Source organism: Pyxicephalus adspersus, chromosome 1 (assembly GCF_032062135.1).
Source record: "Pyxicephalus adspersus chromosome 1, UCB_Pads_2.0, whole genome shotgun sequence".
NCBI classification, from domain to species: domain Eukaryota; kingdom Metazoa; phylum Chordata; class Amphibia; order Anura; family Pyxicephalidae; genus Pyxicephalus; species Pyxicephalus adspersus.
Genome location: NC_092858.1, coordinates 84,084,917 through 84,112,194, shown reverse-complemented (window position 1 = coordinate 84,112,194; position 27,278 = coordinate 84,084,917). Strand labels below are relative to the sequence as shown.

The window sequence follows — 27,278 nt, the reverse complement described above, 5'->3', positions numbered from 1 at the left end:
ACAAACAACACTCTGTAATTGTTATGCTGTTTAGTAAAACAAATCCACACCTGATCACAGATAGATGTGCTGGTTGGTATGTATTTCAAACTAGAGCTTACATTATTGTCCTGATTTATAAAAGACCATCAAATCAAATTTGTTTCAATGTCAATATTTTATTTGTGTTTACTCTAACCTCAGGTTTTCCCCTTCAACAAACTAATTATTTTCAGTATTTCCAATAACAAAAGGATTTGTCCTAATTCAATTGAATTTTTTTTTTTTGAAATGTAACACTCAACTCAGAAAATCATTATTGTACTATATAATTTTGGGACACTTACTTGGTGCAGTTTAGAGGAAACATTGTAACAAGTTAAATCATTTAAATAACATGGTTGGAATTCCTGTTGTTGTAGGTATTAGTATTTATTTTTTTATTACAAATTTGCTTGGGGCAGATAAGGAGGGGGACAGGAAGTGTGCAACCCTCACTCCTGGCTCTACCAGGCTCCTGTCTTCACCCATCAGTTGTTGTTGGCGGTGGTGGGGAACCTTCATTTAGCAGAGGGGGCCACATCTCCACAGCCTATACCCTAAATGGTTGTTTAATAAGAGGACCTCCAGATATCCGCCTTCTCATCCAGGGGAATAAATACAGGTGAATAAAGCACCTCTTACCCATTCCCAGCAAGGGAAAAAAAAGACACTGTATTGTTCCATACTTTAAACTATATAGTCAGTTTCCCTATGAATTCCTCCCCCACCGCACCCCAAAAAGTTAGTGGAAATACCATCTTCATGGACTTTGTTACCTGTTAAAAAATCAGTATCCATCGACTTCAATAGAAAACCAGTTTCGTTTTGCCTACTATTTGTTGTTTTTCTTGGTGAAAGACTTTTCCAAAATCATCTGATCATCCCTAATCCTAAAAAATGAATAAAGGAAACCATTGTTTAGGTGCTTTATTTCGACAAGCTCGGTGTTCATTTGGGTCACTAGATGACACTGTGTCTAAAGTTTAAGTGTGTAACAAACGCTAGCCATCTAAAACAGTTTGTGACACAGTGCCCACTACTGGTGGCTAACAATAATGCACAAAGATCGTTTCAGAACAAGTGACTCATATATACAGTAATAACAATGTTTTCCTAAACTGAGCCAATGTTAGTATGTGAATCAAGTGCTATGAAAGTTTTTTGCAGATATAAGCTAGGCAATAGACCGCCCTGCAAAGCAGTAACTGAAGGTATCTAACTATGCTAATAAATATCTACTGTACATTATTTAAACTTACGCAATTAAAAGCTATGTGTTTCTTAAAGAACTAATCAATAGTTGATGTATTATATGGAGTATATGGTGAATATGTTAAACATTTTCTCTAGCAACTGAAAAATTGCTAACCAATATTTATATAACATTAAAAAGTCTCACATAGAGAATACAGCAGTTGTACTGCTCAAAAATGTTTGTGTAGCAACGCATTTGGCAGATACCAATATCTGTTCCTATTACTTTTTACCATGGAAAGTACAGAAAAAATTCACACTATTGGGTGCTGGATATTCACGGTTACCAACTCTTAATGAAGGTACAGTGACTTTTCTGATTATGACTAAATAGCTGTTAAGTGGTTAAGTTAAAATATACAGCAATATTTTAAATGCTGGCTGAGTGACTTGTGCTTTAGGCAGAACTGATTTATTATGTCTTGGAAAAAGCTACATTGCACTTGCATGCTCAATTAATTCTCATAGCCTATAGCAAAGAAACTAAAGCAAATATCACCAAACATACTCCTTACCCACTGAGTTGTCCATTTAAAAAAAATTAAAACAGCTATCATAGTATCATTGTGCTTACAGACAGAATTAAAAAGCAATGATTTGTTTTATCATACAATCTAAAATAATGGTTGCCAAGGCTTTTAGACTAATGGTTGCCACATCTCTAGACTAATCACATTCCGATATCAGCAACATTTGCTAAAAGAGTACCTAAACTCAACATTTTTACTTTACATAGATGGGTAGACAACCCTTCTAAATATAATAAAAATGTTATTTTTTCAAATGCAATCCTCTTTTTAAAAAAAGCCTCCGGTCACTACTTGCCAATGCTATCTTTTTTTAAAAAACACAGAACGTTAGCTTTTGATCTAAGATTTCAGCTTTGACCTCTCTCTGAGCTCATAGTAGCCCCATGTATTCCATCTGGCTATGCATACTGGAGCATACGTTAAAGGGTGCACATTGAACAAATGGGTGAATATTCAGCTGCTGTTCACTCCTTTCCTTTCCTTAATTTGGCTACCACTGGTAAAAAAAAGTAAAGGCAAACCAAGTACACATTACTTTGGAACAATTGTAATGTTTCCCTATTTTCATAAACAGGTAAAATAACAGTAACAGCAACCTTCAGCTACACTTTGAGGTTATGTCAAGCTTCTGTGTATCGTGTACTTGTATTCATGTAAACCTGTCAAAACCTTAGCACCTCCAACTTAGCATATGATAAAAATACTTAAGCCTAAAATACATAATGAATTGGACCTATTATCAGCAGATCTACTGTTACAGGTAACTAGGGTTACATACAAATGTGTAGATTTCCTATAGAAGTAGAGCTTACTCTTTCTCTCTTCTACCTCTGTACCTCCAGATAGGACCAGTAAGAATGCTCTAGATATGGAACGGGGCAGGATGTCTTGACCTTTAAGAAGCACACATTTGCATACCATTTTAACAGCCTGTATTTCGTTACTTACCTATATAATGTGTTGGCATGCACCTTCTGCATGCTAGTCTGGGCCAGGTCAATTTTTGAAATAAAGCATGTACCTGTGCACCCTGCCTTATATATTCTAAATTCTGGAATTTATAGTGTATTATTTATATTTTATATAATTATTAGCTGATTAAATGAAGTTGTTTCAGGAAATTATAAATATATGTTTATTGCTTAGCATTCTACTTTGTACACATTCATTTTTTATGAATGGGAAATGGGTTATCTATAGTATTTGCTTTACATCATTTAAATTATCACTACTAGCTTTTATTAGGGGAAGCATTTGAATGCAAGCATATAAGCAGGAACACTAAAAAAAATACATGCAATAGGCATCTACTAAAAAAGAAAACAGGCATATGACATATGAAGACAATAAAAAAACTGTATCCCACGAGAAGAATCAAGCTAGAGGAGATTATACTAATGGACATCACATTAGGAGGACAGTACTATGTGGAGGTTAATTAAGGACATCTTGTTCTAGGTACCTACAATGGATGCTGCATGCAAAGCAGACAGGAACGTACCTTTGCTTTATTGATTGTGCAGTGCAAAGCATTATTTTCATGATCGTACAGCAAGCTAAAATCCAGTGTCCCTAGAGTGGCTAGAAAAGAAAAGAAAAAATACTGTTATCTTTGGACCCACACCATTTCATTTTCTAATAAAACAGCCAATAAACAGAAACATACGAGGGTAATCATATAAAAACTCTAGTAAAGAAACTAAAAAGGTATATAGCAACATCAAGTAAGTAGCTCTATATATTTCTTACTGATTTCATTACCATCACCATGATTATTTCAATCTGGGAGAAGGCAGCAGGAACCACGCTGGCCATAGGGGTATAACTACTCTACTGAACACTTATTAATAAGCAAACTAGCCATGCTCAAGCATGATCTTTTCCTCTACAATAAAAGACTTTTTGTAGTTGCTGTTAAATTACCATGTTAAAGCCTTAAATGAACCATTGAAATGGCTCAAAATTGATATGATACAGAAACTGATGGACAACATTAAGATTTATAAAGCACTAGAACCTGATGGATTACATCCACGTGTACTCAAAGAGCTGGGTTCAGGTATTTCAAAGCCACTGTTTCTAATTTTTAGGGACCTTGATACCAGTGGATTGGGGAAAAGGCCAATATGGTTCTATCTTTAAAAAGTAAGCAAGATCATTACCAAGTAACTACAGACCAGTAAGTTTAAATTCTATAGTTGGAAAGACACATGAAAGTTTGATAAAGAACTATATGGAAGACTTGTTTTGCTGGAAAATAATATTTTAGGTAATAGCATGAATTCAAGAAAGAGAGAAGTTGTCAAACAAATATACTCATTTTTTATGAGGAGATAAGTAGACATTGGAGCAGAAGTTGATTTAGTATACTTGAACTTTGCAAAAGCATCTGATATAGCACAGGACCAAAGATTATTATGTATATTAGCGTCTATATGTTTAGAACATTCAATCTGTAAATGAAAAGAGAACTGGCATAAAGAGTAGTGATTAATAATTCATACTCTGAATGGTCCAAGGCTTAGTGATGTACCTCAGAGTTCAGTGTTGGGACCTTTACTGTTTAACATCTTTATAAATGATAGAGTTTGGGATTAAAAGGACCATTTCTGTGTTGGAATGGAATTAAGTCTATACAGGATGTCTATAATCTACAAGCAGACCTGGATGTACTGTTTGATTGGGCAGCCAAGTGGCAAATGGCATTTAATACAGATAAATGTAGTTAGGCACTTGGGGACTAACAACATGCATGCTTCATACTGTCTAGGGGGAATACATTTGGGGGAGTCAGAAATAGAAAAGGATCAGGGGTTCTGGTGGATCAAAGACTTAATAATAGCATGCAATGCCAAGCTGCAATATCTAAAGCTAGTAAAGTACTTTCTTGTATTAAAAGAGGAATAGACTGCAGAGATGGAGCCATAATCCCGCCTCTGTAAAAAGCCTTGGTCAGACCTGACCTGGAATATGCAGTCCAGTTTTGGGCACCAGTTCACAAAAAGGATATTTAAGAAATTGAGAGAGTGCAGAGAAGGGCAACTAAACTAATAAAAGGAATGGAGGAGCTCAGCTATGAGGAGAGATTAGCTGAACTGAATCTATTCTCCCTCGAGAAGAGACATATAAGGGAGGATATCATCACCTTATATAGATACATAAATGGTCCATATAGAGAACTCTCTTCTCGATTATTCACATCAAAATCATTACAAAGGACAAGAGGGCACTGTTTGGGCCTGATTTTTTAACACTAAGGTTGGAGAAAATACACTTTTGTCAGTTAATTTGGGTGATCCAACAAACCTGGAATGAATTTCATTAAAGTAATTTACTATTTTTTAGCAAATTTTAACAATCCTTGACCAGATTCATTCCAGGTTTGCTGGATCAGCTAGGTGCACTGACGAAAGTGCATCCTCTCCAGCCTTTGAGAGCTTTCATAAATCAGGCCCTTTGTGTCTAAAGTTCTGTGAAAATGTGGAATAGGATACCTCAGGAAGTAGTCCATTTTATAGATTGCTTTAGGAAAAAGCGCAATTTGCTTAGAGAAGCACAGAATATAACTGGTTATAAACATTTTAAAGTAAAGATAACAAAGACTGTTGATCCGTGGGACATCCAATTCCCTCATGGAATCAGGAAGGAATTATTCTCCTTGTTGAAGCAAATTAAACCAGGTTTATAAGGGTGCTTTTGCCTTCCTCTTGATCAACTTTGCATTAATGCTTTTATGTGGGATATGCTGGTTTGTAGTGGTTTATTTCCAAACGTGGTTAAACTTGTTGGATGTATGTCTTTTTCAATCTATGAAATAATGACTGGAATAATAGTGATGGGAAGGTGGGGAAGAAAGATGTAGAGTGGTTTTGATGTGAGTGTTTGTATTTTTAACTCTTTAATTACTGGCACATGTAAAGTGCAAAGGTTTACTGGTTGATTAAAAGCAGGAGATAGTGAATTTAATTTACCTTTGAACCTGTATACACGATTTTCTGTTTGACAATAATTATGGAGATGAGTTGGCAATCCTGCTGAGCATGTAGACTAGAAAGGATGCAGATTGGTCTGAAACACAAACATGGAGTTGGGCCACTACCTACATGGAAGAGGGCACCTCACAAACAGACCTCCATCTTCTGACATATTTCTGTCCAGGGACTTAATCATAAAGGTCAGGAAAATTATTTCAATGCTGTGAATGCCTAATGCCTACCAACAGAAGCACCTCCGACATCACATAAGTAAGCACTGCGTTCTAAGCATTGTTCAAACCAATAAACTTATTTCCAGCTGGTACCTAACTTTGAACTACTTATGGCACTCAGACTGAGGTTTTACAATCACTTCCACAAATTACCTACATGTAAATTACTTATTGGTCCTTAATAGGGGCAGGGGTGTCAGACATGGAATTGTAGTCATTATTGTCCAACATTATATATTGTTTATTCAAATTTATCAGCAAACAGAAGAAAACAAATAGCCTGAAATATTTATCAAATGCATCCTTTTGGAAAAGCTTCAATACATTGCATAATAAACTGTCAGAAAGATTGATTCAGAGTTTAAATTATTAACATTTGGCTCAGAGGTAACAACAATTCTTGGGAAATTACTTCCACAAACAATGATCATCAATGAAGAACTGGGGTAATGTTTGTCAAAAGATGATATGATAAGCTTTATTGCTTCTTTTTGTACATTTCTATGGATACATAACAGAAGCGGAAATGACCGGATGTGTAAAGAGATGTAACATATGCACACACAAATGTTTTATTCATGTGTTAAAGCTGAACTCAGGCCAAACTACTACAAATTAAGTACACATTTAAAATACGGATATTTCTTTTGTGCCGCCATTGTTGTGATCATGACACCCTGCTGACAACCTTGACACATCAACACAAGTTTGTCCTGTGCTTCCATAACCTGTAATATTTCCCTAAAGGAGCAAGAAGCCATCCATTTTTTTATGTTTTTTTTTTTTACAGTACAACTAATCTCACTATTTTAATTAAGGAACTTTAGAAAACAGTAGAGGAACTAATTCCATAGCAGAACACAGCACTTTAAAGAACATAATAACATTAAGTGCAAGCAAAGGATTCCCTATACCATGTGCCATAAGCCCACCTGTAAATAGAACACACTACGTTGTGTCAACAGGCTAACAGGCCATATGAACACATTATGGTTACTTTCATTGTGCTGTTAGGTTGGTCATACAACAGCTGAGTTGTGAGTAGACCAGTAAGTGGTGGTAGTTGGATAGTTTAGATCAAAGTTGATTTTGGCTCAGTTTGGAGCTATTCCAACCTGGGACCACAACTTGGAGTTTTAACTCTCAGAATCTGGCTGTATTTCTCAAGCGATCAGACCATATTTAATCAGGGTTGGATTTTTCCTGTTCTGCTCACCTCTTTAAGTAAGTGGTTTGTAAATAGTGCAGGAATAAGGGTGCCCATTGATGTGAGACACTCATCACCAAGTACTAGGTAAACTTTCAAAAAGTTTGGATTAAAGCTAAGTTATCTGCGATATCCATATATAACTTTAGGCAACCCCTGTAAGAAAAAATGCTTTGCGACCTAGATGTTCACATTAAAATAGTTTTTTTTTTTTTTAAATTTAAACTATAATGAAGGAGCTCACTAAGAGTCTACAGCCACACCACAACATATAAAGCAAAATCCATCAACATGGTGTATCCAACAAAATAGAGATTATGCACAAATCACCCTACATACACCAAACCTATAGTGGCCACGTTTACTGTCCACGTTTACAAGGTTAGAGAAAAAAGGTGGAAAAAGTAATATGGCAACATTGGGCTGCAGGTATCAAAAGCTCTCATTTTATATTATATGCTATAAATTTCGGGTTTACAGGAGTGTGATAGGGGAAGGGGGGATTTGAAAACAAAGAGGAAAAGGATCAGAAAAGGTGGGAAGATAAAAAAAAAAAGACACACACTAGATAGAAAAGTCAGCAGGCAGCCCATAGCTTCAGGGAAAGTATAATGAAAGAGCAGCTGAATACTCCTGAGAAAGCAAATGTGTTATACAATAGGACTACCAGAGTCTAATAGCTCTTCCATCCCCCTCCATAGGCGTTGAGGTTCTCCATAAGTTTTATATCATTAATTTTAGCAAACCACTAAGCAGCAGTGAGAGGGTCTTGACCGATGCCATGCTGCAGGGATATATGCTCTGGCAGCCTCCACTAGCAAATGAGGAGTGATTTATGATATGATTTACAGCTCAGGGAGTTATGGAGCAGGAGGTAAAAGCAGGCTCAATTAGTATACATTGATCAGAAACATTTTGTAGTTACATGATGTACCATCTTCCAAAATGGTTAATTTTAGGACAATCCCAAAATATATGGATTAGTGGCCAATGACTTGAATCAAACTACCAACTCTAATACCACTGGGTATAGGGTATGTAGGAAAGCAGGTACTTTTTTCTACTATAGTATTAAAATGGGTGGTGTTCTTAATCGTACTCTGTATCCTAAGACTTGTTTTTTAGTTTGCGTTATGATGGCATTTTTTTCTTGCCTATACTTGTCTTATTGTTTATGTTTCTTTGTATTTACTATTATTTTGAAAATCTTTTGAAACAAAAGACAGTAGGTATTCCGCACTATCATTTTAACAATTTGTATCCTATTTCTTGGTAGGTATTACAGATTGAGGATGCATGGGGGCATAAATTATTTAAAAATTAGGTGTATGCAGAAAATTTGAGCCTTTGGTCAAACCAGACCAATCCTAACCTGCACCTAATCCCATCTGTTTACTAACAGTAAATCAATGACTATTGAGATTCATGCATAACCCCAAATGTGACCAGTTCTCTTTAAGTCAGAGGGATAAGTTTAGAGCACCCCTGTTGAGATAAAATATATGAAATTTAATATCCCTGCAGCAGTAAGAAGAGTAAAATCACTGATTAACATTTTGTAATCAATCAGTGATGATCTTAGATCTTGCACTTAGAAGTATTTAGTCCTGTCTGTAAACATCAGCTGTGATGTCTTTTTGTGATGATTACCAGTATTCATAGCAGGAGTCTGTAGAGAGGTGTGCTCATTGCTGTGGAACAGGTGTGAAGATGGGTTTGTTAATAGCACTTTCTCCATTACTGCCCCTTGAGCTTCTAATGTGTCATCAGCAACTAAATGAGTGATTGCTGAAGACATCTGTCACAAAACTTTGTGCAGTTGAATATTTACAGTAATAATTTATGTATTTCATAGTACATTCTAGACAAATATATGGTAATTTAATTTTGTGGAAATTCATATTAGGAAAAATATGTAAACATGTGAAATTATGTAAAAAATATGAACAACACCAAACCACAATTATAAACAGGATGGGACAAATTAAAAAAAATGATGAAGTAATGTTCTGAAAATTTGCACAATACATTAATAAAGACAAGTGAGTATAAATTAGTTAGGTATATGTAATATTGTATTATTCACATTATCCTCTAAAATTTAGAAAAGCATACTGAAATATTAAAAAAATAATAATAAAACAGCTATATGAACATTTGCATGTTCATGCTTAAAATAAAAGCAATTATTTCAGAATTACAAATACATGGGAGTCTCCTACCTAAAGTGTATGTATAGACAAAACATAAAAGTAAATACATTTTTTACAGAGCAAAAAATAACTGATTTTTGTACATGTCTAAATAGGAAATCACCTATCGGGTGACAAATCTAACATTTTTCTATTACTGTTTGTTGTAGTGGAAACACCAGGACAAGGATGCTGAGTTTCCGCAACAGGGATACAGACTGCAATAACAAATGTGTCAAAGGGTCTAACTCTTCCCTTTTAAAACTAAAACAAAAAAAGAGATAAGAAAGAAGAAAACGGTTTGCTGCCATAGCAAACAAGGCATTCCACAAGGTCAGGGAAAAAAAGACCTGATTGCCTGCTTTTGTTCATCAGCAATCATATTTAGGCTTCCAAGATATCTAAGGTTTGAATGTGTTTGTTACCTGTAAGAAACATAATATTTTGTTGCCAGGTTTGCTGTAGGTGATCGGCAACTAGTATGGAAAGTTGGCAGATTTCTAGACCACCAGATTACTGTTATATAGAATAAATATCTGAAGAGGACTTTGGTTGGCAGATGTTATTTATGCAGCTCTAAAGCTAACCATCCTCTTATTTGGACTGTGTCCAAATGATAGTGTTGATTAACCGGTCAAAAGTGAGAGGAGACCATTCATATTTCTGTTGTAGTTCAAAGTGGAAGAAACTTCATGATGCCAGAACCTGCCCACTCTCCTATCGCAGGTCTGAGCCTGCAATAGGAGCATGGGCGGGTTGTGTCCAGACACAACCTGCGATCCACACAGGAGACATGGTCCGCAGCTCTGGCTTGGAGCACCAGAATTTTCACCAAGCCACCAAACAATTTTTGCGGACCACCGGTTGGCGATCTATGGTCAAGCTTGGTAAGTTATATTTTTCACAAGAAGATGGCCTGTTTTTGGGTAACTTTGTTTTTGCCACAAACAAGAATCTTGTTCTGTGAAAGATTTTATATTATTGAGTGAGATTTATTACCCCCTATACCAGTTTTTTTCTTCGCATCTTTTCAAATGGGGGAACCACTTGAAATAACTTTCAGGTCTTCAGGGAGCCCCTAATATCTAATATAATTACTATACTCGCAGCTCACAGTACACTTTTGTTTTTGTTTTGTTTTTTTGTAACAGTGAGGAATCTGACTTAAGAGAGTGAAAAAAACAATCCCCCGCCAAAAAAAAAAAAAAATGGCCCCTTCAAACTATGTTAAATTTAACTAAAGACTTATAGTGTACAGAGATTCTGTTGAATTAAAGAAGCACTTTCAGCATTCAGAAAGACATGTTATTGCCCAAAGAAACCACTACATGGCCCAATCTTCTCCCATTATTTTCAAGTGATTCTCAGATCATATGTATTCTTGGCTGGGTACTTACAATTTTCACTTTTGGAGCCATCAACAAAAACAATTACTAAATAATGGAGTAGTTAGATAACAATTCATATTAAGGTTTCTGAGATAACCATTGTAGAGTTACCTTACAAAAGCTTACCTGCACTTTTTATGTGTGACATTACCATATGCAAACTAAATGTGCTGAACCATCTGGGTAACTAGTATATCAAATATGTGCATCACATAATTGATAAAATATTCAAATATTCTGAGGATATACAACTGGTTAGGTAGCATATGTCACAAAATGTACCAGGGCTAATCCTAGAGGGCTTTGAGATAATGCTTCTAAATTGCACACCAGCATGTGATATTTTATGAAGCTAAAAACACAATTCTCTGTGGTGGTTATTATACAAGTTCAACAACAATCTATGCAAAACTTGAAGTTCACCTTGGATAAACAATACTAGATGAATTGTGCACTTCACTGAATGCAAACTAAACTCTCAATAAAGTGTATGCAAGGCAAAACTTTGCAGAACTCATTAGCGCCAGGAAGAGGTAGCTGTAATATGGTAGCTCTTACTAGAACTACTGTCTAACAACATTCTTTATTTATGTGGGTTTTGGCTGGGAAACAAAAATGAATTTTACATTTTTGCATTTAATTTTTATTACCATTTTTATTGTCTGAAAACAAAATTCTATTAGTTTATAAAGTGTAGTATATGAGACTGTTAAAACACACTAGAGGCACTTTTTTAGGATGATTAGGCTTCGATCAGCACTAAATAGTCCGAAAGATATTAGTGTGTTGTTCAGATTTAAAAATTAGGTAATAACAGACACAATATAATTATTACTGCAGTATGGAAAAAGTAGAAAAGGATTTTACTTTAGTGTTACGGAACATAGTTGGATTTAAAAATTTTGCACATCACCCAGTGAAATGTATATTGGCAACAATATACAGACGCAGGCAACAATATACAGATGCAAGCACATGATTTAAATAATGTGGCCATGCAATAAGGTTTTCTGTCCACTTGCATTTTTGTCTGTTTTACTGGTATATTCCACAGGGGCTGTATTCACATTTGCAGGTTTGTATTACAGAAGGATTGCTTACTGTGTAAGTTTATCATTTTTGTTTTGGATAGAGTTGAGAAGAGTTTGAGCACCCTTTAGTTTTTGCTGTCTGTGTACTTTTGGGGGTATTTTCTTGGACTGCCTGTCTCAGGGACACAAGGGGATGAAACAGGCCCTACAAAGTGGGAGGAATTCTGCATTAGACAACTGTAAAGGGTATTCTCATTACAAGATTTACCTCGCTTTTTCTGCTGACGACACTTAAAGTTTGCATTTTCTATTAGTTTTTGACTTGGTGACAGTTGTCCTTGCGACAAACAGGAAAATGTACCTAGAGAGGACGCAGATACCAATAAAAACTTCAGAGGGATTTCAATCAATTTCTGTTTAAAAAGTTTTGGCTATACATACATATCTTCAGAATGGGAAGTACAAAAAAGCAGTATATAATGACTAGCCCAAGTAGAAGCAGTGCCTGAAACTGCAACTATGCCACAACCTTGCACATATCACATACTGTGCCTACAAGTACTGTGAAGAGAGAAAAACATTTAGCCTTAGCAGAAGTAAAAAGCATTCCCGCTGCCTGAAATCTTTATTTGACCGTTCAAAAAGCTTGATGTGTTAAGTGGTACAACAACATACAACACAGCACTGTGGAAAGTATCAATAACTAATTCCAGCATTCAGTCCATGGGATATAAAAACATCCCTTTTTCTGGGTGAAAGCAGAAGCAAACTTATAAAAATGATTTCTATACATAAGCTATGTTTATCTTGTTACCATATCAAAATGTCAATTTTTTTTAGCTACTACACTGATTTACGAAAATGAATAATTCTGCCAAGGTGAACTAATGAGGAAGGGTTCGGTAAAAAGTATGTACCATACTTGAAGTATCTGTCACTATCAATAAAAGTTGACCCAGAGGCCTATTCATCATCACGCTAGGTTTCAACCATTCGCTTCTAGCCTCAAGGCTAAAAACACCTACTCTTCAGGATAAAAGACCAACATAAATCATTTATTCTGTAAATAGATCACAAGAATATTCCACACACTTTGTAGCTTGCAGTCTAAATGAGATGTCATGGTAATAATGTAAAGCACACACTCAATGGATTTGATTAGCCATTATTGTTAATTTTGTTTGCTTTTAATAGGAATAAGCCCTATTTACGCTAATCTGATGAGATAAGTAATTGATTTAAAGCAACATGTCAGACAATCTATTTCTTGTGCTGAACAGACATCATTCTGTCCTGTAGGCTACTTGAAAGCTTGTAAGAAATGCAGCACTGGTTAAGTTATGAGCCTGGTCTTCACAGCAAGAGTTTCAGACCTATTGTCAGGAAATTGAATCGACATTTAAAGCAGAAGAAAACTAAAATAAACAAAATTGTGCAGGCGAGATCAGGTGACGTAGCCTGCCCTAAATGAGGAAAAATTATTCCGCATGTGAGATTTGGCGTGTGAAGAAGGAGCAGCCAGAAGCTTCCTGGGATGTATGGTGTAGGTATCCCAACACTGCAGACAGACATCCAATATTGAAGGAGTGGCTGGTCACATGACTTTGACAGGTTCTGTAACCTGGCAAAGTCATTTACTAAATACAGGAGCAAATGGATATTAGTATGCTCCTTGGACATTATTTTTTTTAAGTAAGGGAAAAGACAGAGTCTGCCCCCAGGATCTGATTAAGAGGTGTACACAGTAGGAAGTAATTTCCAAAAATTCAAGGGCCTATGATGAAGATAATCACAGGCCTCAGTGGTCTCTGTGGGTGACCCACAGACATTGCCTTCTTTGAGGGACCCACAGTGGAAGAAGGCAGAGAGGAAACAAGGACAGCAAGTTATTCAGAGGAAATGAGCAAAGAATTCAGAAAGGACCACCAATTCCAACTAGTATTGTAGAAAGCATGTGGTCCCTGATTCAAGCATGATTAAACAAAAGGGGATTCCCCAACAATTAGTGGCCCTAGCTTTTAATATTTTGTCTAGTAGTGGTTTCAGATTACACCTCATCTGTGAACTTTCACAAGATGTATATTAGGCCGAAGGGTGGAAATCCACTGGGCTCTTCTCCCAGTCTACCCTCATTATGGTCTCTTTAATGTTATACTAATAGGCTCTTCAAAGACCTCTCTGGATTCATACAACATGGGTCGAGCATGTGATAAACTATGTCCAGTTCAAGTCAAAAGACAGAGTCTGCCCCTAGGATCTGATTAAGAGGTGTACACAGTACGAAGTAATTTCCAAAAATTTCAGATGTTTTCACTTCCAACCTCTGAGTTTTCTTCATTACTTTTGAATTGTTTCATTTCACTTATAGCTGTCTCATGAGTGCCTCAAATTGGAGAATCAGGGCCTCTATGTAAGCTATGTTAAGTAATGTTTGTATTAAGGCCCATAGCCCAGTCACTTCAGAGATAATAGTTTGTTGGAATACTTGCAAAACTGAAGTGGTAGGATGAGCAGTGTCACTGTGTCCATAGGTGAATTTTATGACGAGTCTGAATCAGAAAAAGGTATAATGGCTTTATGCACTGTATATATTAAAAATCTGGCCCGTGGAGGAATCAAGGGGCTAACCAGGACTCAACACACCAGTAATAATTGCTCCTTGGAATCCAGCAGATCTGCCGCATAACTCTTTATAGGGTAACATTTACAGAAGATGGTTGTCAGTCCACATCCTACAAGTCCTGTACTGGCAAGGATGGTAAAAGAAATAAACACGTTTTGAGACTGTAAAAATCAAGACCTGCATCAGGTTTTGTTGCAACATTGTACTGCTTAATTTGCTGCACTCGACTCAATGCTCAAGATAAGTTTTACTACCACCATCTAGGCATGTCTGTTCAGTGGGTGTAACCCAGTGGTGCGACTTCCTGAGGAGCTTAGTAGACAAGTGTTCATGCAACCATGTTCAGACAATTTCATCATAGCCACATTCTTTACCAACACTATATTTGACCTTAAAAATGAACTATATGCACAAATATAAGGCAGAAATTATTGCAACCCTGTATTTAATAAGACACAAATAAACTTATTTGGTAATGCTAGCAGTGTAAGTACCCACATTTTTATCAGTCTTTTGCAATGCCCTGTACAACACAGCCTAGACAGAGGAAAGAGGGCAAATGGTGCCAAGTAGTTGTGCTGAAGTTCAAATGTGCTAACAAGGAACATGTTAACAGAAGGAAAGAGTAAAGTAACAGAGTGTTCTGAAAGGACATAATCAATGTACAAATCTATTGCAAGCTAAAACATCTCTCATAAATGTGTATGTATTTAGTTGCACCCTTCCTTCTGTATTGCTAGCACTGCCTGTGCTTTCACACTGTGAGTTGTAGTATCACCTAGGGTCAGGATGTGGGACACAAATAAAGGAATTTTTAAGTCACTCAGTAAAGGAGATTTTCATTTTATAATCAATAGGAATGCTGCCCCACATAGTAATTAAATTTGTAGCTACTACACTGCCCAATAGGAGGTTTTAGATGTACAGGTTGACAATCGAATATCCGGCCATCGATAATCCGGTTTCTTCAGTTTTCTGGCATGAATTTCAGAGCACATTTACAATACAGGGACTGTAGTACAGTTTGGCCACTGATGTTTTGATGGTGCTGTTCTGCAGAAACAGCTGTTTGGTCTTGCTAGCTACACTAAGTACACGTTAAGACGTCCCTGCTGCCTGCTTTCCAGAAGAGTAGTGGATTGGTGCCAAAATACAAAGTTTAAACAATGGTAGTCTTTTAGTGAGGTGCCACTTCATCTCCTGCCCGAACTGACATTCCAAAACATCTAATATGCATGTATAAAAAAGTAATTATTATTACTACTTTTTTTTTTTTATCACTCACATACAAGAAATATTTTAAAATTCATTTAAACTTTAGTGTGATTCACATACCCGTGAGCACACTTCATGGTCGGCTGCACAACCCCATTATTTGCTACCAGACTTAGTTGGGCTGTGAATGAATACCGTCACACTGTTGAGGTTATTCCTGTAATCTTCTCTATCAGCTCTAACTACCTGAAAAATGGGAGACTGACAGCTTGCGTAGTGACTGTATCATGGTATAGAACCTACAGAATTTAAAAATCATCGGTTATTTTAGAAATTATATGCAAGTCTTGACTTTTTCTGCAGGTTAATGTTGGCCACACCTCATCATTAGTTATCAGATATTTATATCTCTGGATTATGGTGCATTCTGAGCCACTCCTAGAAAGATCCTACTTTCTTCTACCATAGTCCTATCTCCAGAATTGATCTCTTTTGGCTTTATCAGGCAGATCTCCCTCTGGACTGCCAAGTGCTGACTGCACCTTTATTTAATTTCCTGTAAACTTTAACAGTTTTTTACAACATTTGAGGGGTGGGGGCTTAACCCCTCAGTATCCTCATCAAAACTGGCAGCTAATAAACACAACCTTTCCTGGTCAAGCTTGAAGGTCTTGTCTTCTTACAGTATGGAGTACATCTATTTTAGTAAATTGCCTGGCCCTAATATTATTAAAACTTTCCTAGATACTTTTGGGCCCTCGCTTCCCTCTGATTTATTACAGGTGCATAAAGTGGTTATCCTCAGGAAGGATAAGATCTCATGTGCCAGTTACACACAATCTCCCTACTAAGTCAGGATTTTAAATTGTTAATCAAAAGTCTAGATGCACAATTACAACACCTTTTGAACAAACTTTTTTTTGATAAGGTGGATTTTTTTTGCTGTCTAGAGTGGCAAGAGTTATTACAAACAGGTTTATCAATTGGAAACACTCAGTCAGATAAGGATGGTATAGTGCTATTACAGTCCACAGATTCAGAGAAAGCTCTAGAGGTCAGGTTTGAGGTCAGGGTTGAGGTCAGGTTGGGCATTTATGAATCAGATTGGGAACACATTGGCTTAGGAAATAATATGTTGTCTTGGATAACACATGTATATTTTCATCCTATAACCTCGGTGAGGCTGATCTTTTTTTTTTTTTACCATCTATAACAACATAGAACGTTTGTCCCTCTCACCCAGGGTCTACAGAAGCTTTTTGCAGAATCATACTCCTTTAAATGGATGAATGGTCATATAAAATACCTAGGGACATTCTCGCCCTATGATTTTTCACAAATGTTTTATTTAAATTTTCTAACCCTTCACCTCAAATAATTCAGGCTCAAAACTCTGGAACTTTAACACTTTCTCCTGGATTGGCTTTGTCCGTATAATCAAAATGAATGCCCTACAAAGAGTCCTGTATCTTGTTCAGACTCTCCCAGTTCAGGTACCAAGCTCATATTTTAAATCTAGCCATTCCTTCATCAACCTACAGCAGTTTTGTCAGCACTATGGCTCTAAAAACAATTTTTTATAAATTGAAAAATTACAGCCAAGTCTGCAGGTCTGATAGAAAAAAAAGCAATGTTGACTCAACGCACTGAAGGAAAAAAAAGTCATAAGCAAGCTTTGTTTTTTTCACATATGCTGATTTCATATTTGTTTTTCTGTGTTTTTCCTAAGCTGGTAAAAAGGACATTTTCTTAACCATCTTTTGTAAGCAATTATCTGTATTTCTCTCCTTCTATTGTTAATAACACAACACACATATTATGCAATCTGTTCAATCTGTTGTGTCATTTCAGTAATATGTTTGCTTGTGCTTCCTTTAGTGCTATTAGTTGTAAAGCCAAAATACTATATGAGCATCTATTACATATTGTATATACCATTTACAATTTGGATACCTACCTGTAGCTATTTAACGTTCATTCCCTAGCTGACCAACCTACAGGATGGTAACACCTTCCGAAATGTAAACATTTATGTTTACTAGCTGCAAAAAAATATAAATTATTTGGCTCAATTATAATGAATAATTGGCTCCCCAACTGTTGCTCAATTGACTCAAACCCTTTACAAGCCCATACTCATTGACAAGCTTTACGCTTCTAAACTCCCCAATACACAACCATATTTCTTTTAACAGGTTTGGCTCCCATTTCTGAACCCACGTAAAGTCCTAAAGCACTGAATGATGTCATTCAAGTTTTTGGCAATATACCATGGCATGGCATTTATACCTTTTCTTCCTGAACATCCCTCTCATGACTTTTCTCCTATAGTAGCTCCCTTCTACATCTCTCTTTGTCATTAAAGAACCTTCTACGTTCGGACATACAGTGGTACCTTGGTATGATTCCACTTTGGAGAAAGTCCAAGTTGGTATAGGTCCTGTTTGGACACAAAATATTTTGCTAGGTATACAACCTTTGCTTGGTATACAACCTTTGTGCTAGAACTTGTATGGGTCAAAATGAGTCATAACACCGCTCGCTACCCTTATTTACCTCTCTTGAGACAAAGCCACGACTGCCCATGTGCGTCAGTACGCCAGTTGCTAACATTCAGTGAACAACCCGCGCTATAACTCTGTGTGAATTACAGAACATCTTCTCCTCCTACCTTCTCAGCACCATCCTAGTAGGCACTCGACTCTTCTCAGTAAGGTAAATAGGGGTTAAATTTTAATTTATTTCATCTATTTGCTTTTGTATTTATGTATTTTAGTATTAAGCGGTGTATAAATTATTTTTACAGCCCATCAATGTTTAATATGCCAATAACAATAGGATTTTTTTCATGGGAATGGATTAATCATTTTCCGTTTATTTCTTATGGGAAAAAATGTTTGGTATAAATCCAAGGACCTGGAATGGGTTAAATACTTATACCAAGGTACCACTGTATTTTAGTTTAGCTGAACAACCAACCTACCTCTCCTCCACATTACCTTTACCAGATCCTTCCTCCTCATTTTTTTCCATATATCTATATATATATATATATATCTTCCAACAGAAAGATGATCCAAAACAAAAGGCCAAGTTTACCCTTCAGTGACTACAGCAGAAAAAAATGAAGGTGCAGAAGTCACAAGCTTCTGTAGGAGGATCTCAAAAGTGAAGTTCATGCAAGACAACCCAAAAATCTTTGGGAGCTGGAGGTTTTTTTTGGCCAAGAAGAATAGCCAGCTTTACCACTTGGGAAAATCACCGGCCTTATCCATACCTATCAAAAAATACTGGGACCTAATTATTTCCTTATTGCTATTTTTTTCTGTTACTAATTTGATTTTGCTATTGTGTGATATCTTGTAGTTTGATTTGAATCCCATTAAAAGTAAATTTATTTTGTTTTGCCTTATCACTGTGCTTTCTTTAAAGAATGGTACACATTTTACAAATAACTATATGTCTACAAAAGACTTTAAAGGGTCACTGAGGACAGAAAGCTTTGCTCACCTATCCAAGCCGCCTGTGGTGTGTCAGATTAAACTGTTAAAATTTCCTCTACAAGAACATTCTTGCTTCTATTTTACATGAGTTTAATTAATGCCAGAAATAAAGGGTAAGTGTTGGCTTTTCTGATTCATTTTCTTTTTCCTGATATTTAAGAAAATTAGGACTTTTCAAATACCCTACGAATTCTAAATAAATTAATACCATAAAGGTATAAATTACTTTTTATTAAGTTTTTTCCTTTTGCCTCAAGATCACCATATAAGTTTTGTTATCTTCATTGATCTGTTTGCATTGTCATTTATTACTGCAGAACCTTCACATTTCCAACCTACAGTCTACATTTTCCCTCTGTTCATATGGATTTGCTACATCATCTTTACGTCTAGAAAAATAATCGATACATTTGAAGGTTTAAATAGAATACTTTCACATCTTCAAGGAGGCTGGTCAGGCTTAGGTCAGCACTAGGAAGAAAATACAATATTTCTTTGAGTTACAGATAGATAAAGATAAGTCTCTAAATGCTGTGTAAACAAACTAAGACTGTAGTTACAAATGTAATTGCTGTAAGTAACAAAAAATTTTTTGACATGTACAACTCCATGCAATTTGGCTGCTTCTATTATTATAATTACCATTTTTAATTATTATTATTATTAATATTATTAAAAAACAGGATTTATATAGTGCCAACATATTACGCAGCGCTGTACATTTAATAAGGGTTACAAATGACAGAAATACAGACAGTGACACAGGAGGAGAGGACCCTGCCCCGAAGAGCTCACAATCTAGTAGGTGGTGGAGTTAACACACAATGGGAGGCGAGATTTGTGTGGCGGGAAGAAGTGAAGTTTTCAAAAGACAGAAGAAGATGGATAGGCAAAAAATGGGTTTTTAGTGCTCTTTCAAATGAGCATAAAGTAGGAGCAAGCCGAAAAGGACGAGAAAGACCATTCCAGAGAATTGGGGCAGCTCTAGAAAAGTCTGGTAGCCGTGCGTATGATGAGGTTATGAGTGAGGAAGTAAGTGGGTAGGGTGAATGGGGATGAGGATAAAAGGGAGTGTCTTGCAGAGAGGACATATGTATGAAAGAGAGAGGCTGAGGGGGGATCAGGGTTGGTTGAGATGTCACCAGAAAGTACCAGTAGAGAAAAAAGGTGCAGGAGCGCAGACAGAGAAATAAGGAGAGTGAAGGAGCAGAGAGACAACAAGTTATCAGACTGGGGAGGAGAGGAAATAGTGCAAGAAAAGAGAGTGCGGGGAGAATAATACATTTTAACAGATAATTGTAAACCATATGAGTACAAAACACAATGTGGCAAACTGAAATCCATGAGAGCAAGTCCTGTAATATGTGTGGTAGTGATGCTTCTAAGCTTGTTGAGTTCCAGGATTCTAGCACGTTCGTACCATAAAATAGGAGGGAATTGTTTTATTGTTTTTTTTTTACACAGATGGCATTACTTTGGGACAGAGGAAGAAAGGAAGAGTAAATAGAATATGCAGTTAAAAGACTTGTTTTTATTGTATATTATACTGGATTGTAGTTCTGCTTTGAAGTTCAATAGGGATAATATTACTGTGGCAAGCACGCATCTCACCTATAAATCATACACTACGTTTTTGTTAAACAAATCATATATTTGTAACAATTATAGTAAAAATGCTCACAAAATCAAATAATATTTATTATTAATATTATTATATTCTCCTTTTGCTTATTTATTTGCTTTTCTTCTTACAGTCCAATTTTAGAATCTCCCATTGTAGTAAGTATTTTAATTACCTGCTTTTCTTTTAATCTTTTCATGGTTCTTCCCCTAATATGGTCTTACAACATTCGCACTTGAAAACCTTCCAGTATTTTTGGTTGCCTAGAGTGGCTTATAAAGACACCCAAGACTCCAACAACTGCTCTTGGTTTATCCTGCGGCACAGGGAACAGAAATTTGTTGAGGATGAGCTTTAAATTGGGAAAATGAGTTCTATAGTAACATAGCTAAACTAGTTTATTTAAATATTCAGATAGTCAACTCTCTTTCTAGAAGCACAAATAAAGCAACCAAAATGGTCCAATGGACTCATCTCAGCGCAGATTTTTACAGTAAAAAGCAATGTTTCTGAATTTTGAAGATGGTCTGCCTTGAAGAACAAGATTGTTTTACAGGCCCGAAACTTTAGAAATACAACCAGCAAGTCTCCAGGCAGAAGCTGTACTATGCCAAAAAATGTTAAGCAGTTTTGAGTGCAGTGACAGAATATGAGCTGCTTTTAAAACTGTAAAAACAGTTGACCGTAGTGGAATGAGAGCAAAAGTCTACTCTATGTTATAGCTTTAGAGATTACCAAATCGTTTTTTATACTGGATTTTTAAAATCCATCAGTAAGGTCATCAGTTTCTTTTGACAACAAAATAATATATCAATGGGGGTATGAACAGTTGTTTAGTGTGCAGTTGAATGTGAGTTATTCTTTACACATATTACATGGGCAAAGTTATCATGACTATTTGTTGTTTGCAGCCAGATCACCTAGGATAGGACTTGATTTACAGCTCTATACAAACTATAGAAAGGTGTCGCTCTACAGGGTAAACAAAAGTAAAATAATATAATAAGATAAATAAAAAAATTAACACGTTCTGTGATTTTAGATAGAATATGTTCATATCGGCAAAATGTAACAAACTACCTCTTTTAACTAGAAGGTTTAGTATATATAATGAAAACCTGATACACACTGTGAATGCAAATATTGCTGGGAACCATTTCTATTTACCTTATCACTGCAAGCTTATAACTTTTGCTAGGGATGTACCCAAGACAGCAAAGCATGCCATAGAACATATTTTCTTTCAAGTCAAGGTGAAAACAAATATTGAAAGACTAACCAAATAGTAATCCCAAAGGAACCGTCTGGCCAGCGTGTGTCAGTGTCCACAACCAGCTGCTGTGTCTGTCCAGCACTCCCAGGCGGCAATGATATGAGTTTGGGTTCTCCGTCTAGAATGACAGCAATGAATATGCATGTCTTCCCCCCAGTGATGAAGCTATTGTTTTACTAGCATTATCATTCACATAAATGTCAACAGAAAGTAAATAATTTATGTATGCTTTATATGTATGTATTCACATATTGTTCCACATAGGGAAGCAGCATGTGACTAAGAAAGTTTTTGCCACGTAAAATTATTTTTATACTGTAAGAAGACAAATTCTGTCAACAAGAGAACCTGTAGTTAGGTAGCCATAATCTACTGCTTAATTGTTCATATTCTCCTTTCCTGCAAAAGACATTACCTTAAGGCTTAAAGAGTAAAAATAGAAAAGCAGTAAAGGGCATATTCAGTAAAATACAAGGTGCTAAAATATAGTAGCCACAACAAATAAATGGTTTGATTTAGCTTTTGTAAAGTGAACTTCCTGATTATTCCTGCTTTTGCTCACTGAATAAGCCCTTGTATTTATTGCCTTTGGTGCATATTTGCATTATCCTGTTTCTAGTCATTTGTTAGTGTAGCGGACACCAAACACAAAACACAGTCATACGTGTTGGTTAAGGCTGAGCTATACTCATCAAACAATAATCAATGAAAAACTTTCCATTAAGTCCATGCTATTGCTAATAACCTCTCTATAGCAGCCAGCACAAATGTAAAAAAAAATTATAATTTCATAAATACATAGTCAGGAAGATGAGTATTTCAGTGCAGTGCTCAATAAAATCAATTAGAAAGGAAATGCAACAAATTGTGAAAACGCAGAACAAAATATTATCCAACTTATAAGTCCGAATAAGTGCCCAAAAATGCTTGCCATAAGCCACAATTGGGTCCAAGATATCAACACTCTTCAAGTAAAAAAGGGAAAGTAAAAATGATCCACCAAATGTTTGCTTTAACTCATAAGGAATACCCTTTATGTTGGACCAGTGCTGTGGAAAGCAGTCAGGTACTAAAATGTTATATTCTAAAAACCAGTGGAACTCCCCCCAGATTACCATTTCTCATGTCCCATGTGCCAGTGGTACATTCTATGAAAAATATGTAAAATGCCACATAGTGTAAAACCACTACTTTTAATAGAAACAAATAAAGTATTGCACATACATGGAAATACCAAGTCATTTATTTGTCATTGAACGGTTGTCTTACATACCACCAATGAACATTTGGTTTAGAACAATAAAGGGAAAATAATTTCACCTAGATTCCATCATACAGCTTATGTCATACTTAGATACAGCATGTGTTTTTAGATTTAGCGGGGTTTAATTTAGGAATATAGGGGTTTAGGGCAGAGGACGGGAAATGTAGGATGAGAATCATAGGTGTTTCTATAATAACAAGCTGATACAAATAGTGTGCATGCTTTGGTGCCCCTTATGAAGTTCTAATTGCCTGACTCATATCGCAGAGTCTAGGTGACATTATCACATTCGATGCCAAGTAACAAGCAGAAGACTGAAGAAGACTAATAGAACAGCATGAAGTTTGTCAATATTCAAAACAGAAGTAATAAACAATGAAACCCACATAAACCACCCAATGTCTCTTAAAAGAACTGTGTAATTGTAATTCTGGTTATATGTCTTTGGAATTATATTTAGTATTCCAAATTAGATTTCGTTATTTGCAGGTACTCCATAACTGGTGGGTATTATTGGGTAGGGCCTTTTAGGTTTGGAGTTTTTTTGATGAAACATGTCACACAACACATTTCTGCTTTAAGTTTCTATTAGTTCTATACAACTATTGTGTGTTTTCAGGTGTCATTACAAAGGATGATCAAATTGTATGTGCATATGTTTGTATGTGTTATAATGTGTTTGTTACACTTGCTTAGTGCACAAAATTCCCTTGCAGGCCACATTTAATGTCAGAGATTCTACTTTATTGTATATGACACAAATTATGATCCAATATGTTATAAGCTGCCCATTTTCTAAGTGAACATTAAGCATCATTATTGGTATGGGCGCTTCTTCAATCTTCTTTTGCTAACACAGTTCTTTAGGCAAACCATTTTCCAGTCATTGCCCCTGCTTTGCTAAGCTTCTGTGATTAGCCATATAATTACTTTTGCCAACCACTTTACAGTCAAAGTGACAGAAAACTCAAAATAAAGGAAATTTTTCTTCCGCCAATATATTTTTATTTTTCTGAAATGTCCTTTTTGATGATTTATCACCTAATCATTAGCCAACTATAAGATTCAATATGTAAATTCTTACATCGTGAGCCAAAAATCATGTAACGTTGCTATTTTCTACTGCATATCTTGCTGTAAATGCCCATATCTCAGTCATGTTTCATGAATGCCAAGTAGATGTGTATTTTTTCTGTGCTAGTATTATTTGTTTTGCTATTTAGTGAACAATAAGGCTACGTACACATTGGATTTTTGTTGTTGGAAAAAAAATCTTTCACGATCTAAGCCCGAAAGATGAATGAACCGGTGCTGTACATACAGCGCCGTTCTGTGCAATGGAGAGGGAAGGAGGGAGAATGAGCAAGCGGCACCCCGCTGCGGTCCCCTCCTTTCACTTACATTGCGGTCGTTCGTCTTTGGACATTTGTGGATACGCCAGGAGGGACCCATGAACAAGGTCGGTCCAAGATGAGCCCTAAGGTTAGAATCAGACTAGAATCATCTAGTGTGCGTAGCCAAAATTACTAAAACATAATACCATGTAATAAAGTGCATATATCTGATTTAGTTACACACTGCAATAATTATTCCAATGCCAAGCAATCGCTTTGCAGCGTGTGACTGTTTTGTTAAATGTTCTGCTTGTGCCTTGGTAAAACATATGAATTCTGCTATTATTAGAATAGACGTGTTACATTCAATTAACACACTATCAAATCACTTACAACTGGAATCAAAGAAACTAAATTAAAGATTTAAAACACTTATAAGGATGGTTTATCATAAATCTAGAGAATGCCAGGAGTTCAATGTTCTTAAAGCTTGCCTTGTATGTATATTTTTCAAAAATATATTAAAGTTCAAGGGTTAGGTGACGCAAGCTGTTATGTTACAATAGTGCTATGCATGATCTGAGTTAATGAAGATTAAATAACAACATGTCAAATGAGGTGGGAAAACTTTAAGTGATTTCTTCTGATTTCTGAATGACAGTGAGTTAGTATCTAGACTTTTACCCACATGACCTGTTCAACAAATGTACATTTTGTAAAACAAATAGTAACTGTCTGGATTTAAACTATTTTAGATAAAACAGTATTTTAGAAATACCAAGAAATTATATATATGTATATATATGTATCTATATACATATAAAAAATCCTACACAGAATATGCACAAGCCTAAAAGCAATATGGAGCTGTACATGATACAATGAGAATTTGCAAAACAGCTGGAAGCCAGACTTCATAAAAACTGAATGAACAAGAAAAGATTTGGTAATAAGAATAAGATAGGTTACTGAAAAATTCCTATTCCATTCCAATACCTAAAATGTTCAGTCCCATATCTATTTTGCATTAGATACTGAACCAAGAAATATTATATAAATATGTAGAGGCTAAAAGAATACTTGGGTGTAAGATGAGCAACTCTAATTCTGTTCCACACATACTTTTGACTCATTGCCATTGGATGAGTTTCAGCAGGCTATAGCTGGTAAACAGGAGCTGATAAAAGGGTCACACAGTGTGCTCCAGATCACATTGCCAGTAATGGAGATATTTTACAATACCTAATAGTGCTTAGCACACTGGAAGATTTTTAAGCACATCCTGCTCTCATAACAACTCATACATTTAGGATTTCCTCTAACTTTCTTTTTTAGTAAGTGTTCTGAACGAGAAATGGAGGGATCAATCTCTCCAGCTAGGACACTGACTGCAATAACAGATTGGCAAAGGGTTTATCCCTTTCCCACCTTATCTAAAACTAAAAAACATGGTTGTCTTTACATACACTAAGTGCAGCACAAAAAAATATGTTTCTTCCTTTGAGAATAAGATGACTGCATTGTATGGCAAATACAAATCCTTTTTTTAGGTAAAACAACTCTGTTATATGTATTATACCTTGTATGTTTAGATGCTTGCCTGGAGTTACACTAAAATTGAGTTTTTATTTACCAAGAAAGCCAGTAGCTTCTGTTGTCATATGTAGATTCTTGATCCTGAGGAATATAGATACAATCAAGCCACTTCCTGTACCACAAGGCTTTATGACAATGAGTTAATGCATTTGTCCTTTTGACTAGCCTTGGTGCAGACAGATAAATGGACCCTATAGAAAACATATTTTTTTTCTCCCACCCAGCCATTCATAGGACTCTAAGTGTACCTGACCATTTGTGTATTATTTCTGTCATGTATTTGTGAAGGATATTTTTAAATATTCTGTTTTAGAACTAGATTGTGTGGAGCAGTGTTTCCATTTTTATTGCTTTATTTTGGTTTATATGCATTTTTTATGTGTTTCCTATGCATGTCCATATGAAGGGGAAACATGGTAACTGCAACCCAAAAAGCTGTTTATCACTGAAAGCATACTGCAAATAACATACCCCTGAGTTTGAATCCCATGCACGCTGGAACTGTCCATACTAGCCTAGCTTAGTAAATACACACCAATATGCTCATGATTAATAATGAACACTCCCACACATCATCAAAGTATCTAAAAAAGCATTAAAAATATAATGACAAAATCAGCTAAAAGGCAAGGACAGTTTTAGTTTCAAATAAAAGAAAGTCTAATGTTTAATCAATTTCTCCAATGTAAAGTACAACAAAAGCGTTCTCATTTAACTTTTTTGCTGTGCTGTCCATATTGGGTCTTTTTTTCCCCATTTATACCCCCAACTTGCTGCATGATATCCAATATGTTTTCTACTTTCGGAGCACAAGTTTCTCATTGTTGCTCTCCTTGCAACAAACTGAGACTTGATTGGCCATGGGGCACTTGTTACCACAGGCATGTATGTACCGTATGACCCCAGTCTTTAGGCAAATCTCAAATGACATTAGCAGCTGTCAGCACTGGTCTTGGAAGACACACTACATATGGTTTGCTTATAGTTCCATGTATACTGTATATCTTGATTAATTATTT

General features: G+C 35.9%; 1 protein-coding gene across 2 annotated transcripts in view; it reads right to left on the bottom strand.

The window, feature by feature from the left end:
• DOC2B (double C2 domain beta) overlaps positions 1-27,278 on the bottom strand; it is a 246,040-nt gene that overhangs the window by 169,429 nt on the left and 49,333 nt on the right. For both annotated transcript variants that reach the window (XM_072416382.1, XM_072416391.1), the window contains exon 2: positions 3,307-3,386. In XM_072416382.1, coding sequence (XP_072272483.1) covers positions 3,307-3,386 — 80 coding nt within the window. The remainder of the gene's footprint in view (positions 1-3,306; positions 3,387-27,278) is intronic.